Source organism: Convolutriloba macropyga, chromosome 8, assembly GCF_964194025.1.
Source record: "Convolutriloba macropyga chromosome 8, txConMacr16.3, whole genome shotgun sequence".
In the NCBI taxonomy this organism is placed as follows: domain Eukaryota; kingdom Metazoa; phylum Xenacoelomorpha; order Acoela; family Convolutidae; genus Convolutriloba; species Convolutriloba macropyga.
Genome location: NC_134475.1, coordinates 49136798 through 49154175, shown reverse-complemented (window position 1 = coordinate 49154175; position 17378 = coordinate 49136798). Strand labels below are relative to the sequence as shown.

The 17378-nt window shown below is 35.1% G+C and overlaps 2 protein-coding genes across 4 annotated transcripts in view; one reads left to right on the top strand and one right to left on the bottom strand.

The window, feature by feature from the left end:
* Positions 1-17378, bottom strand: part of LOC142344786 (uncharacterized) — a 188127-nt gene that overhangs the window by 156279 nt on the left and 14470 nt on the right. For all 3 annotated transcript variants that reach the window (XM_075396725.1, XM_075396726.1, XM_075396727.1), the window contains exon 4: positions 507-682. In XM_075396725.1, coding sequence (XP_075252840.1) covers positions 507-682 — 176 coding nt within the window. The remainder of the gene's footprint in view (positions 1-506; positions 683-17378) is intronic.
* Positions 984-12379, top strand: LOC142344787 (uncharacterized). Its single transcript, XM_075396729.1, has 2 exons — positions 984-2100; positions 11954-12379. Exons 1-2 carry the CDS (start codon positions 1958-1960, stop codon positions 12135-12137), a joined length of 327 nt encoding a protein of 108 aa, XP_075252844.1. The 5' UTR covers positions 984-1957; the 3' UTR covers positions 12138-12379.

The following is a 17378-nucleotide window of genomic DNA, read 5'->3' as shown; positions in this document are numbered from 1 at the left end:
AGTGGGGTGGGTCTCCCAATCAGGCAACAGTATAAGTCTCCCAATCAGTTTAAGCTGAAACAGAGCTGAAAGGCTCTAAGAGCACTTAATACTCCATGGGCGCTACCTGTTTATCCCGTTTTTGAGGACGAAAAGTCAAAAGCGTCAGCCGAAAAATCGGTCAAGCGAAAAATCTCATTAAAAAAAGACCGACAGGACTAATATAATTGCTACAAACTTCGTTTGAGAGCAATTAATAACAATAAATACTTCAAACTTCGTTCGCAGCGGTTAAAAAGCAAAATGTGATTTAATAAATTCTTGAAAGTTTTCACATAAGTGGCAGACGATTTCCACATATCACACGAAAACGCATGCGACTTGACCATTACACGAGACAAAATTGTGTTATCTCACACAAGCACAAGTAAGTTTAAGATTGATACACATGATAAAATGTGATGTGATATTCATGAGTCAATACAGGCATGCCGCGTTCTTTGTTTTGACCTGCAGTTTGTTTGTACCTGCAGCGTCTGCAGAGGAGGCACAGGTGATATGTTGGAAGTCTCTGCAGCAGTTACACCGTCTGCAGCAGCCCCCCCATTCAACAGGGCAAGGATAGCATTCTTTGGAACGTTATTCGCCTGGCTAGTTGGGGTTACATTGTTACTGACTTCGTTGCGCTGCACTGCTCCGTAACCTTAAATGAAACAGTTCGTTTATAGATGAACTATTGAACATAACCGACTAACGTCGGGCGAATTGTTCTCAAACAACCGGCGAGCGGTTGGCTTCGTCAGGTTGGCTACGAAAAATCGGTCAAGCGAAAAATAACATAAAAAAGACCGACAGGATTAATATAATTGCTACAAACTTCGTTTGAGAGCAATTAAACATCCCGCAGAACCCTTCAGTTGGCTCTATATAGCACAAAAAAATAACTTAGAATTGAACATACTACCAGGTCTTGCATTAAGAACGTTTTCTCTCATACCCTGCACTTGTAAAACCTTGGCACAAAATTAACTTTAAAATAAACTTCAGCTAGCCTAGAGAAACAACGAATAAGACACAGGCACTAGATGCAACATATTTTATCGTTCTCCCGAAAGTTTTGTCCCTGGAGCTAAATTTACGTTGAATGAGTAGAATTTCTTAGCTGTTAGAAGCTGATCGGATATGCAATTCTCCTTTGATTGAAATAATTGAACTTGAAACTTAAAATATCTCCGTAGAGTAGTAACATTTGTACAGGATTAGATAGACAGTGGCACTTTGATCTGGCAACAGATTATAAATTACAAATATTAAAATAAACGACGACAGTTACAGCTAAGTGTTTGCCTATAACCCTAAAAGATCAACGTCGCGTCCCAAAAACATGGTTAAAACTAACATTAAGTCATATAAGCTGATTTAGCCTGCAAACACTGAAGCTAGTCATATCTTTCTCACCAATTTCAGCAATTCTTGTCATAGTAAAAGTTTTATCACTGACTTCAGACAAGTATTTTTCAAAACCAACAGCTCTCCAATATCTAGCTTCAGAAAACCTCCATTTTTGTGCTTAATTTAATAATTGTACTCATTCATAAGAACGTAATTTAAGATCACTCTCTACAACGCTCCTAGCTTATCATTTTCGTCAAGTATTTTTGTTTTTATACCCCAATTTCTCAGAAAACAAACCAGGCAAACTGTCTTAAAAGTTAGATCTAAAGCAAAATTTTTTTTACAAATTTACAAATAGTAAATTTGCCTTTTGGATACTGCTTCAATTTAGGCATCCAATTATTCCGTTCTCAAATTAAACTATCAAGAGACAAAATTAATCATAAAACAAAGCTTATCTAATTTTATTTACCTTCTACTTTTGCAATTATTTACTGCATAACCGGAATTTCTTCTGCATAAACGACTTCAAAATCATTTTCAACTTCTCCAAACATTTAAAAGAGTTTATTCGAAGACGATAATGGCAATTTCGATGCCAGGCTATGTTATCAGCCCGTCAATATTACTGCCAATATTGATCAATATACAACATTCGTTCCTAATTCCGACTCAACCACCTACAGTTTCACGACTCGAGATAGCCAGGAAGACAGCTTTGCTAAGGTACTCAGCATTAAAAAAATCAGTTGAAAATTTAATCGTTCCGACCCCATTTAGTGGGGGGAAGAACTATATGCTCAACTGGGTTTGTTTTTTATTCATTCAATTTTAGCCGATTGATATTTTTATGGCAGAGCTGTGAGTGTATCTTCGCAAAGCCCGTCAAGCGTAGAATTCATAAAAAATCTCGAATTTCGCCTTTTTCGTGGAGTCATCGGAGTTTTAGTGAACATCGGCTTATTTTCAATATTCTTGATCAATTTTCGAAAAATTTTGGTCAAACTTTGTTTAATTTTGCTATAACTAATTTGAAACGTGAACTGAAAAGTTTTCGTTGTCTTTTTAAAATGACGGTTGAATTTTTTTGCAACACTTGAAAACGGTTTTATTTCAAATTATTAAAACTCTCACGAACCTACCCTAAAACCTGCTCGTATGATCATTGTAAAATACATAGAAGGCTATTTGAATTTACATTACTTGAAAACGCAATTTGAAACAGCAGTTTTGAAAGTTTTTAAAATAATTCAAATCAATTAACCTAGTTTTGTTCACTTTTTGTGCGCTTTTAGATAATTTGGCACAATCAAGTCAACAATTGGAACAAATACGTATTTCGAAGCGATAAGGAGAAAATTGCTGGTCTCATTGAAATTTACTACTTTTCAATTGATTATATTTGGAGCTGTCTTTTTTAGTCTGTTCTCACTTTTTTATTTTGAAATAAACTAATAGTCCAAGTTGAGTGGTGATTCTAATCACACTGGACTATAGCTGGAAGGGAGCATCGAATTCGTAAAATTCGTAGTTCTATAACTATTTGGAAAACAGCTTTTGAAGTGAGAGAAATTAGTGGAAAAAATTTTCGTTTTATAGAATTCTATAAACTCCGCCACTTTAACTTCTGTTTTCTCAGTTGTTTCTCTTGGTTTGCTCAAGAATGCTACCAGAGTTGAGAGAACCATTGTAATTGTCCATATATTCTATTGATTGCCTCGAACAATGCGCAGCTGAAGACATTTGAACAATGTTTTCACAAAATAATTCTTTAGTTTTTTTGCGCATAATTTCTTAAGCGCAAAAAGAAATTATGCAATGAGAGGTTCCCGCAATATTGAGCAATGAGAGGTTCCCGCGGAGCTATAATGATCACTTTGAGAACCTTTCGGCGTTTTCAGTTAATGGATAAGGTCTTCACGGATTTGAGTGGGTGAATTGGCAAAATTTGCATTTTTCCTTTATTTGTTGTTCGTTTTGTAGCCTGATCTTCTAGTCGCATTATTTAGAGGTCTCATTTGATTTTCAGGGAGTCAAAAGAGATCATATATGATGTTTTCAGTTGACAACACAAGTTTCATAACTCTATCACTGTTTTTAAAATATTTTGAGTATTAATTGTGCTTTTTGCATTGTATTTTATTTTCCGTAATGACAAACCAGTACGACAGACTTTATAATTAACAGAAAACAAGTTTATTTAATAATTTCGGCTGATAGAATTTGTTTTGAAAACGGATTTGGATAGCGTTTTCAATTCATAAAAATTGCGACCAGAACACTGCAATTTGTACATTTCTGCATTCTGCCACATTTTTGTTGTCCTATTTTGCTAACTTGTTACTTTATCCGATTAATGGAAGGTTTCAAATCCTTTCTACCAAAGCATGACTGCACCATTTTAGTAGTTTTTGATCCATTAATTACCAATCAAGTTGCAATTGATTTTTGTAATTTTATTACTTTGGCTAGTTTTCGATGAAAGTTTTTTCAAGTTTCTGTTCTGCTTTTTGTTTTTTCGCGTTTGTAGGGCCACATATATTAATCACGTCAAGGGGAAGAATGATTTGTCTGCACCCACATATTAAATCTAAACATAACCGACTAAACGTCGGATGAATTGCTCTCGAACGACTAGTGGGAGCTCTAATCAACTCTAGCCTGCTTCAGCCGGGTGGGGGGGGGGGGAGGGAGGGAGGGGGTGGTAGGGAGTGGGGAGCCTAAATGGGACAACCACATTAGAGGTTAACATATACCACTAATAAGATTTAAAGTAAAAAATGACACCAGTTTCGGCACACTTTTCATTTGACTTTTGGTATTTTTGTTTTTATACCCCCAATTTCTCAGAAAACAAGCGAGGCAAACTGTCTTAAAATTTAGATCTACAACAAAAATTTTACAAATTTACAAATAGTAAATTTGTTTTCTGGATACTACTTCAATTTAGGCATCCAATTATTCCGTTCTCAAATTAAACTATCAAGAGAAAAAATTAATCATAAAACAAAGCTTATCTAATTTTATTTACCTTCTACTTTTGCAATTATTTACTGCATAACCGGAATTCTTCTGCATAAACGACTTCAGAATCATTTTCAACTTATCCAAACATTTAAAAGAGTTTATTTGAAGACGATAATGGCAATTTCGATGCCAGGCTATGTTATCAGCCCGTCAATATTACTGCCAATATTGATCAATATACAACATTCGTTTCTAATTCCGACTCAACAACCTACAGTTTCACAACTCGAGATAGCCAGGAAGACAGCTTTGCTAAAGTACTCAGCATTTAAAAAAATCAGTTGAAAATTTAATCGTTCCGACCCCATTTAGTGGGGGGAAGAACTATATGCTCAACTGGGTTTGTTTTTTCATTCAATTTTAGCCGATTGATATTTTTATGGCAGGGCTGTGAGTGTATCTTCGCAAAGCCCGTCAAGCGTAGAAATCATAAAAAATCTCGAATTTCGCCTTTTTCGTGGAGTCATCGGAGTTTTAGTGAACATCGGCTTATTTTCAATATTCTTGATCAATTTTCGAAAAATTTTGGTCAAACTTTGTTTAATTTTGCTATAACTAATTTGAAACGTGAACTGAAAAGTTTTCGTTGTCTTTTCAAAATGACGGTTGAATTTTTTGCAACATTTGACAACGGTTTTATTTCAAATTATTAAAACTCTGACGAACCTACCCTAAAACCTGCTCGTATGATCATTGTAAAATGCATAGAAGGCTATTTGAATTTACATTACTTGAAAACGCAATTTGAAACAGCAGTTTTGAAAGTTTTTAAAATAATTCAAATCAATTAACCTAGTTTTGTTCACTTTTTGTGCGCTTTTAGATAATTTGGCACAATCAAGTCAACAATTGGAACAAATACGTATTTCGAAGCGATAAGGAGAAAATTGCTGGTCTCATTGAAATTTACTACTTTTCAATTGATTATATTTGGAGCTGTCTTTTTTAGTCTGTTCTCACTTTTTTATTTTGAAATAAACTAATAGTCCAAGTTGAGTGGTGATTCTAATCACACTGGACTATAGCTGGAAGGGAGCATCGAATTCGTAAAATTCGTAGTTCTATAACTATTTGGAAAACAGCTTATGAAGTGAGAGAAATTAATGGAAAAAATTTTCGTTTTATAGACTTCTATAAACTCCGCCACTTTAACTTCTGTTTTCTCAGTTGCTTCTCTTGGTTTGCTCATGAATGCTACCAGAGTTGAGAGAACCATTGTAATTGTCCATATATTCTATTGATTGCCTCGAACAATACGCAGCTAATGTCATTTGAACAATGTTTTCACAAAATAATTCTTTAGTTTTTTTGCGCATTATTCTCGTTTTTTCTTTGGTTAATTCTGAGCAATGAGAGGTTCCCGTGGAGCTATAATGATCACTTTGAGAACCTTTTGGCGTTTTCAGTTAATGGATAAGGTTTTCACGGATTTGAGTGGGTGAATTGGCAAAATTTGCATTTTTCCTTTATTTGTTCTTCGTTATGTAGCCTGATCTTCTAGTCGCATTATTTACCGGTCTGATTTGATTTTCAGGGAGTCAAAAGAGATCATATATGATGTTTTCAGTTGACAACACAAGTTTCATAATTCTATCACTGTTTTTAAAATATTTTGAGTATTAATTGTGCTTTTTTCATTGTATTTTAATTTCCGTAATGACCAACCAGTACGACAGACTTTATAATTAACAGCAAACAAGCTTATTTAATAATTTTGGCTGATAGAATTTGTTTTGAAAACGGATTTGGATAGCGTTTTCAATTCAGAAAAATTGCGACCAGAACACTGCAATTTGTACATTTCTGCATTCTGCCACATTTTTGTTGTCCTATTTTGCTAACTTGTTACTTTATCCGATTAATGGAAGGTTTCAAATCCTTTCTACCAAAGCATGACTGCACCATTTTAGTAGTTTTTGATCCATTAATTACCAATCAAGTTGCAATTGATTTTTGTAATTTTATTACTTTGGCTAGTTTTCGATGAAAGTTTTTTCAAGTTTCTGTTCTGCTTTTTGTTTTTTCGCGTTTGTAGGGTCACACATATTAATCACGTCAAGGGGAAGAATGATTTGTCTGCACCCACATATTAAATCTAAACATAACCGACTAAACGTCGGATGAATTGCTCTCGAACGACTAGTGGGAGCTCTAATCAACTCTAGCCTGCTTCAGCCGGGTGGGGGGGGGAGGGAGGGGGTGGTAGGGAGCCTAAATGGGACAACCACTTTAGAGGTTAACATATACCACTAATAGGATTTAAAGTAAAAAATGACACCAGTTTCGGTACACTTTTCATTTGACTTTTAGTATTAAATTGCTCCCAATTGAGTTCAGCAGCTTGAAATTGTGATTGAGAAGGAATTTAAGATCACACAAAACGCAAAAAGTCAAGGAAGTAAAAGTCACTTAAAAAGTCAAAATTGCCCAGCAAAAATTTTGCATAAAAAAGACACGTTTACAAAGATTGCTATGAACTTCGTTCAAGTGCAATTAAAAATCTAAAAAGACACTTACAGAACAATGTTACTCGAAAAACATTAGCGTTTGAAACTTGATTTGAAAATAATACAGAATTTAATGTGTTGTTTAGCAGAATTAGGAAGAATACGAAATTGTTTTTTCCGTAATGAACAGTACGAATGACTTTCTAATTAACAGCAAACAAGCTTATTTAATAATTTTGGCTGATAGAGATTGTTTTGAAAACCGATTTGGATAGCGTTTTCAATTCACATATATTGCGAGCAGAACACTGCAATTTGTAGATTTCTGCATTCTGCCACTTTTTTGTTGTCCTATTTTTCCAACTTCTTACTTTATCCGATTAATGGAAGGTTTCAAATCCTTTCTACCAAAGCATGACTGTACCATTTTACTACGTTTTGATCCATTAATTACCAATCAGGTTCCAATTGATTTTTGTAAACACTTTGGCTAGTTTTCAATGAAAAAAGTTTTTTTTGAGTTTCTGTTCTGCTTTTTGTTTTTTCGCGTTTGTAGGGTCACACATTTTGATAACGTCAAGGGGAAGAATGATTTTTTCTGCACCCACATATTAAATCTAAACATAACCGACTAAACGTCGGATGAATTGCTCTCGAACGACTAGTGGGAGCTCTAATCAACCCTACTGCTTCAGGGGGGAGGGAGGGAATGGGCAGCCTAAATGGGACAACCACATTAGAGGTTAAGATATACCACTATTAAGATTTAAAGTAAAAAATGACACCAGTTTCGGCACACTTTTCATTTGACTTTTGGTATTAACTTGCCGTCAATTGAGTTCAGTTGCTTAAAATTGTGATTGAGAGAATGTTAGATCACGCAAAACGCAAAAATTCAAGGACGTAAAAGTCACTCGAAAAGTCAAAATTGTCAAGCAAAAATTTTGCATAAAAAAGACACACGTTTACAATAACTGCTATGAACTTCGTTCAAGAGCAATTAAAAAATCTAAAACACTTACAAAACAATGTTACTCGAAAGACATTAGCGTTTGAAAATTGATTTGAAAATGATACAGAAATTAATGTGTTGTTTAGCAGAATTAGGCCTTTACCTGATAAAATTTATTTCTTTCTGCTAGAGAAATTGTATTTACTTGATTTCATTTTGTTCACCAAATAATTTGTTCAAAATAATTTCTTGTTCATTCTTGTGAACATAAAAAATGATCTCAACGGTATACACGTCAAGCATTACTGAGAATCCAAAACTTTATATTGCAAGTTTTCGATCTCTACGTCATTTGGTAGATGATTAAGCCAAGAATTGGGTCAAACATTCTGTACCAACGCACATTACTGAGCCTCATAGTTGAATATCTGTTTTTGCCGTTCGGTTCCAGCAACAAGGTCTTCGGTACATTTAAATTTATTTTTCTAAGCATTTTGAAAACGAGAAACATAGCTGGCAGATTGCCAGAAAATAGCCGCAATAGATTCGTAGATCGGCAGTAAAGAACAGTAAAAAAGACAGACCAAAAAATCGTCTTTTCATTGAGGGCTGATCTGTTATATTTTGATTAAAAATCTGTATAAGTTACTGCTGCCTCTATTAGCTGATCTCAAATAACCTTCATTTAGACTGACACACACCCATTTGACCTTATCTCTTTGAATTAAAGTAAATTAAAATCAATTTCAAAGTGAGGAAGTCATTTTTGAGAGTGAGGTAAGTCAAGTGTGACCAAAATTTAATCACGCGCATGAACAAAAAAACTCGCTCCACTAAGAGCGAAAAATGACGTCACACATGCAATTCAGTTGAAATTGCATGAACGAATGAATAAAAAGTGGCTGTGACGTCATATGGTCGTAACAAAAATCATGACGACGAAATAAAAAACATAGCCGGAAGAATTCCGGAAGCGACTCGAATCGTCAAAACTTCACTAACAAAACCGTTATTGCAGCGGAAGCCACTACTTTTTGTATTAAAACATCAACTCACTACCAGGTCTGCTCTAAAAATTGGTGAAACTTAAACCACTGTCAACAAGAGAAACAAAATGCAGCAAAATTTTATATCATTGAAAACGTTTGGCAACGTTAAAAAATCCGAAATAATTAAGGTGGTCAAAAACTTGATAGTCTGAAAAAGCTGACAAGGTTATCAACTGCCCTCAAAAAATTCATGATTCTAATCTGAAAAAGATCGCGAAAGCAAAAGGGAGATAATAGTCTTAGAAACTCAGTTCTAAGTTTGAACCAAGTTTAAAATCTTTTCAGAAAAGAAACCTCAAAATTAACAATCAGAAAACAACAACAATTACAATTCTAATCACTGCAATTAAGACAAAAAAACAACACACACCTGATCCTTGTTGTACATGTGCTAGACAACATGATTTCATACTAAATCAAAAATAAAATTGATCATAGAAAAGACATAAGTAGAATATTCAAAGGCAAAAAATCGGTTAAAATATTACCAAGGCCGGAAGAAAGCTGCAGTAAATAGTCATAAGTGGAAATTTTGCAAAGGGCTTGCTGTCAAACGCTCAGTACTGCCTTATGTTGAATGAAATCAATTGCAAACCAAAGAAATGACAAAAATCTAAGAAAAAGCCGAAATCATTCATTTTTTACTACTGAAAAAATCAATATACCGAAAATAAATGTAGGTGCCAGGACAAAGGTACAAAGATACTAACTAGAATGTGAAGAATATCGGCACAATGTAAGGAACACTGTAACAAAAAGACATTCTTAATTTTTGAAAGTTAAAAATCAATTTCAAAAATTCAAGAAAAACGAATACATTTCATTGTTCAGCATTCAAGACATAGAAAAGATAACTAGTCATCCGATACAAAGATCTATCCTCCTGAAGAGAACAAAAATAGGAAAAAGCAGAATTCATAAAAACGAAACATTGAAACATTTTGCAAAAAAATGGTCAAAGAGCTTTTAAGTTAAGACTGCATTTATGAAAAAGTTTTAACTGTTTTTCCAAAACTTAACTCCAAGAAATGATTGAATTTTCATTGAAAAGAAATTAAAGTCCCAAATGTTGCTCAAAAAAAACTATTTCTAGCAATTACAACCAAAATACAAACAAAAAAACTGACGAAAATCGGAAAAAAACCACCAAAATCGGATTAGCATGTGTACAATTTTATGAAACAAATTTACATTGAGGTAGAAAGAGGCGTTGAGTATATAAATTATCAGAGAGAAGTTGCCATATGAACTGATTTTTGACAAAAAGACGGTTAAAAGACCCAAAAATGAAAAAAATTATTAGAAAAAAAGCCAAAAATTAACTAAAAAATCAAGAAATATGCTCCAATTTTCAATTTGAAACGCATTTTCAGGCTCTGCAAAACACTGTGGCATCAATTTCCGAGGTTGAAATTTCAATATAGTATCGAATAAAATTTATTTCTACAAGAAATCAAATTAAAAGCAAAAAAATTGGGCCACTTAGACGAAAAAACGGCTAAAAACGGTTATTTATATGTGCAATTCAATCAAAAACTACTTTTCAAAGACAAAAAGTCGTTCACTAAACGCAACGCATGATCAAAAAACTTCTCTCGCTTAGCGAAAATCTGTTCACCAAGACAGCTTTTCTCACTTTCGCTTTTAGGTCAAAATGCCGCGTGAACAAATCTACTTCCTGTAAAAAAAAAACATAGCAGGACAAGTCCTGACGTACAATTCAAAGAATTTACATTGACTAAACAGAAAAACTAGACCTAGAATGGACTATGAGTGAACTCAGAAAACCATTTTTTAAAAAATCAGATAAAAAAAATATGAAAAAAACAGAAAATCAATGTCAAAATGCCGCATGTGAACAAAAAAACCACTAGCGAGAAATGAAAATTTAATTCAAACAAAAAACTAGGCCTAGAATGAGCTGTAAATGGATTGGGAAAACCATTCAGAAAAAAATCCGATCCAAAAAAATCGAAAAAACAGTAAAAATCAGAGTGAAATTGCCGCATGTGAACAAAAAACCACTACCGAGAAACCGAATTTTTGTTCAAACAGTTTTCTCACTCTACTTTAAAATTAGAGCGAGAAAAATTCACGCCGCAAAACCACTCGCTTTTTCGCTCCATTTCCTGTTTCGGCGTGACCAAAATCACTACTCCAATTTGACTTCAAAAATCATGAAAATGTGTGAACAGATCTTAAAAAAAAAGACAGCGCCCCAATACAATTCAAATTCTTTGAATTGTGAAAAACCGAGAGAAAACCAATACTCCTCTTCGAGTCGTAAAAAAAACCATGAGAAGGCCAATAATAGCCCCAGCTATCGCTGTGCGGCTATTAACAAAATTAAACGATGCACTCAGCACTTAAAATTGAAAACGCTGACAAAACACTTTTCCAGAAATCAGCATTTGCTATTTATTTTCACTGGTTAAGCTTTATTATTTAGCATCTTCATTACATAGGTGTCGTATATAGACGTATCAAAAGCCGGAGAGAAACCTCAAGTGACCTGAATAATAGTGTTAGAAATCATTCTGAGTGAAGGAAATAAAAGCAGCTAAGAGCGTCACATAAAGTGAACGAATTTGATACCATGAGCTTTGCAGGTTGAAAGCAAGGAAAACGAAAACTAAGCAAGAGACGAAGAAAGACAACCACAAATATCTGAGCCCAGCCTACAGCTGCGCAGCTACAATCGGTTATAGTTCTTTTCAACATTCTATTGAAATACAAAAAAAACGCATATCCAGAAGTCAAAAGAGTATAAAGAGCACTTTTCACAAACGTTTTGGAAAATTTCAAATAACGAATTTTAACTTATTAAATTTTTGACAAAACACGATTATTTTCCGGAACAACTCATTTCAAATTACAGTTATTGAAACTAAACTGATTCATTCTGACATTATCCATCTTCAGTTTGTTTCCAAAAAAACCCTGTTAATTTCAATCAGTGCAACGCACAATTAAAAACGAGCCTATTAAAACCAATTGTCCGCTTGAATTGACAGCTAAATCTTGACTTCCAGAAACTTTTATGAAAAGAACTTCTCAAGTGATTATATAAAACTAAAGCATATTGCACGAACACCACATTTTAGGTTCGTGCAGGCTATTTTGTCTTCGAAGCATGCTGATGTGACAGAGTTCGGACTGCAGAAGGTTATGTGTCTCAAGGAGAACTCAATCTGCTGGGAGTACAGCGCATGCTGCAGCAAGTACTGTCGCTTCAGTCAGAAGTATCTGGCGGGTCACTGCGTGAGCAGTTGGGTATCCTCAGAATGACAAACGCCGATGTATTTTGGTCTCAATCAACGAATCAGAAGCATCGGAAAATTTTCAAAAGCTATTTTAGAGGGCTGTAAACTAGCGATCGTATCTCAATAATCCGATATTTACATCAGCTTTATATTCAAACACAAACCATCGACTTGAAAGTGTTAATATATTCGATTGATGACATCGCCGTATATGATCGCAAAAAAGCCAATATATATTGCTAATCTAGAGTTCATATTGTTGTTCCATTTTTTTTTCAAAAATGGGAGAATATGCGAGGATGGCTTTTTTCTTCAGTCAAATTTTTACGTTATGTTTACGCGTCGAAGAGAAAAAAAGAAAGACACCATTTTGTAGCCCTCAGGATAGTTTTCATTTTTATAGGAAAATATCAGAAATTTGAAAAAAAGGGAACCCTGAAATTTTCGAGGGAAAAATTGCGAACGAAAAGGAACGATCCTTCGGTGAGTGTCTGTGTTTACGATAGAAACAAAAGAAAAATATATCAGTAAAATTAGTTAGGTTAAAAGGAAATTTTTCAACAATGCTTTACAGTTTCAAGCCTAAACAAACAAAAGCAACTATATGACCGGAAATTTCACAAAACGAATTTCTTTCTTTAAAAAATTGTTTTAAAAAAATACTATACGTTTCTCTGTTATTGTAGCAACCGTTTTTTTCTCTGCATCAAAAGGATTTTTGGGAAAATAAAGACATCAGACATTTGAGAGCTCTCAAAATAACAAAAGTGAATTTCGGAAAGGTAAAACTACCAGCAGAAAAACGGTTTCAAATTCCAGATTTATTTTTGCGAAAAAATCTCAAACTCAGAACTAAACAACTGAGTATTCTCAAAATCTTGGAATCGTAAAGATACAGTATAATGAAATGAACAGCAAATCAACCAAATTCATTACTGAACGAAATTTTTTTCTATTTCTTTTTTGTATTCTTTAAAGCAGGTAGTTCGAACTAATCTTCTCTAGTAGAACGAACAACAGACGAAATTGAAACATAGAGATTTTATAGATTAGCTGTTGAAAAATTTAAGGAATACATGTCAATAATCGTTTTGAAAATGAGAAAATTAGTTTAAGTACATTGAAAAGAAATCCTCTATTGATTGCAAAAGTCGCCATATGAAAGACAATAAATTCAAAAAAAATCTTTTTTGGTCCTCAAATATTACTAAATTTTCCCATTTCTTTAAAAATACTCCTACATAAAAGAGGGCCAACGCATTAAATTTACTGATAACTTTTGTTCCTCGAAGCTACTGAAAAAAGACTACCACAAGCTTTCAACGTTCAATTACATGTTTAAAACAAATACAGTTAGGGTGGAAAAACTGTAAAAAGTATTAAAAAGTTGGAAAATTATTGAATAAAGAAAATTTTGCTAAAAATTGCGGTTTTAAACATATTCAGAAGCAAAACTGTGCTTACTAAATCTAGCTTTTAACACGTTTGCATATTTTCTTTTTAAATGCTCGTGATACATGATACGCGGTCGGATTGTGCCATTGATACATATGAAAAGTATTTCAAGTAATTCAAAAAGTTCAGTTCTAATTTTAGTGCCAATTCTACGATTAACGATGCAAGTGCGTTCAAAGTCCGCACCTAGTTTTTCAGAGAAAAAATCACGACACATATGAACGGCTACAAACATTGTGTAAACATCAGCTCCTAATTTTAAATTTTCTTTTGGGTGGCAAGGTTCGTATGTGTGTTTGACTTTGTGTGAGCGTGCACGCCTGTGTGCGTGTACCTATGGGTGTGCGTTTTGCCAGTGCGTGTTTGTGGAATGTGTGTAAGAGAGAGGGAGGGAGAGAGAGATTTAGTGTGACAAATATTTCCCTCAAATGTTACATGCAAATAGAGGCAAAGAGCAAAATTTAGAAGCAACCATAAACAATTACTTGAAATTTGCAACAAAGTTCAGATTTAAATGTCCAATGCCAAAGATGTGCGTTTTATATCTTGCTGATACCCAATTTGCGAGATATTGAAAAATCAATTGTCCCCTTATTCTTATCAAACATGAAAATGACAAGAAGAATCGAAAACCTCCCAACAGTTCATTTCAGATTTTACAGATTTCACCGGCATTTTCACGATTAACGATACATTATCCTAAATAGGTCCATACCTAGTTTTCCATGAAAAACAGTCCAGGCAGAAGTAAACAGAAGAATTTAAAGTAGTGATTAGATGCTGAAAGAAAATTTTAAACGATTCTTCTTATAGTGAGGCTTGCATCTGTGTTTGACTGCGCGAGCTTGTGTGTATTTATTAGTGTGCGTTCTTTACGTGTGCAGTTAATTTACGTGTTCATGGAGTGATAGCGCCGGCAAGGACCACGTAATGACATGGGTCAACATGAAAAGTAGAATCAAGAGGGCAACAAGAGGACAAGATACTAGAAGCAATGTGCGGGAAAAGTCTGCTTTAACCCCACAGGCAACCCGAAACCCCACAAGCAAAGAACAGTTCAAAGAAAATGTCAAGGCAAAAGTCGCTCACTTAAACACAGTTGCAAATGTCACGGAAATGCTATCTGACACCAAGAGGGACGCCTTCAGAGTGACGTCTTCACAGTAAAGGAAAACTACTTGGCAAACTTCTTAACATCGGAAGAAAAGGAAAAGATACCAGAAAGACTGTACACAAGCAACATCTTTCAGGAGGTCACAAGAATAGACTCAGTGTAAATCACGCTACGCTCAAATTGCTTAAGCAGATGATATGTTCCTCATGGCAAACAATTGCCAATTGCTACAGAAAACTCAACAAACTTAATGGCGAAGTTCAGACGGCCGGGATGATATCATTCCCCAAGACCGAAGTCCTTGCCATATCTAATGGACAAACAAATGTAAAATTAGGTGACAAAGCACTGAAAACAGTTGAACACCTCAAATATCTTGGTAGCATGATCTCAACAGACTCTGATCCCTCCAAAGCAATTTCAGCAAACTGTCAAAGCAAAAATAGCTCTGTGTAAGCTTAGACCGGCACTGACAAGTGATGTACTGAAGATGACCACTAAGGTGTTGAGTAGAAGTGTTCATCAAACCTGTGCTTCTCTACGGCTTAAAGACTTCAATCAAGCAAAAAGTAGACTTGACAAGCTAAATGATGTGCTCAATAAAGCTGGACGAATGGTGCTAAAGCTCACTAGCAAATCAGAGGTCAAAGTGATCAACCTTGAGAAAACGTCCCAATAAAGAACATAAGAACTTAAATGGATATTTGACAGGCAAACCTGAGGATTGGTATAAGGAGACTGAATGACATTGAACTCACATCAGTCCGCGAGTATATAAAGACTTACGCCAAAGACTGGCAAAGTGCATTAAAAACAGACCTGAAAGTAAAAGTGGATATAAATGTTGATGGGTGGGTGGAATCACCCAGGAGATTGGCATATACTGACAAAGTTGACTCGTAAAAAATGTTCGTCAGAGAAAACTCAAAATAGAATGCATGGCTAGAAACTGCTGCCGCATGTTTGCAACAAAAAATGCAACGTCATGTGAGGAGTGATCACGATCCGACTTGTTACTCTACGGGGATCAAGATCAAGAAAAGGTGACTAAACCAAAAAACCCACCATATCAATGTTTGCAGACCAGGTGCAAAAAACCTACAAGACCGTAGGATGGTTGACAAAACACATGACAAGTGTTCACCCACAATGCACAATCCTATATCAGGGTAGCGCAGCCCCGACTGATAACACTTTTGAATCAAAACGGTCAACCACAAAAGAGGTCTACCCAGCCCTGGTTGAAGTCGTTCCAAATGATAAAGAAACAAGAGAAACGGATAGCAGAGATATGTTCGGTTGCCCGATCCGCTCAACGACTTATAATGTCAAGAAACCTTTATACTGAAAGCATGTTTGGTCATACACAAGAGAACAAGCAAAGCGAGGTAGAGAGACCGGAGGTTCTTAAGCATGACAACACACCACCTGTTACGAGGGTCCCAGGCGAGCACAAGGTCGGAAGCGGAAGTCTAACGGTGATTTTTGACTGATGAATTATCAGAGTGGACTTGCATATCCCTCGAAGGTCTCTAAGACTCAATACCTGAGGAATGGAGCATTTACATCCTGCCTAAGGGAGGAGCCACCACGTGGGTGGTATGCGTGTATGAGAGAGAAAAGGGTTAGTTATTGTGAGAGAAACAGTTTATTCAAATGTTAGACAGATTGAAGTAGAGGGGGAAAAGTGTCAGAAAGAAAAACGAAGAAAACTTACTTAATATTTGCTACAAAAGGCGGATTCAAAAGTGTCCACAACCAAAACTCCGTTTTAGATCTCTCTGATAACACTTCTCCCAGTTTTTCAAAATTTAATTGACCCGCTGTGCTCATGAAATATCAAAAAACGTTCCAAACTTTACTGTCAAAATTGCAGTTACCGATACAATTGCCGCAAATGTCCAGACCGTTTTTTTAAAGAAAAAAACAATAAAGACCGCATGAGTTAACAGTGACACAGTAGTAACCAATTTGAGTAGTGACCAATTAAGAAACATACCCAACAGATTGCCGGAAAGTAGCCACCGTTGATTCGTTGATTCCCATAACCAAGATTGGGATTGAACGAGGAGAAAAAAACCCATGAAAAAAATGATTTTTCTGCACAAACAATTTCAAAGTGTGAACTTTTTTGATGTTATACTGGAGCTGAACAAACTCGGGAACGGGCATCTAAATTTCTATTTCCGATTTCGTTTTTTATACTGAGGCTGTTCTTTTTGAAGTGCCTTGCTAAGCAACGGCTGTCTAAAAACTTTTAGCAGAATGAGATAAGAGTGAAACTAGCCTAGAGAGGTCAAAAAAGATTTCAAGCAAAATGTTGGACAAGCTGTGAACAAAGGTAAAGCGAAAAAATTTTAGTTTAACGAAGTAAAAAAAAAATCGGAGCGCTATAATAGCCGGCTGAGAAAATGAGGCGGCTATTAAAAACAAAATAAATATTGTGGTGTTGGGCTTCGTATTTGTGTTGGTTTTGTTTGTGTAATGTGAGCTGTGTGCGTATGTTTGTATGGTTTTTCCTGTGTCTTTCAGATTGCACTCCACTTATCTATCTTTCTAGAGTTTGTTCTTTTGAAAAAAGAGGGCATTTTTTTGTTCTAACAGTACAAGTAGTTTTCTGCAATGCGTATAAGTTGCTTTAACAATGCGTATAACTCCCAACAGTTTCTCTGGCATAATGTAGAAGTTGTTTGTTGC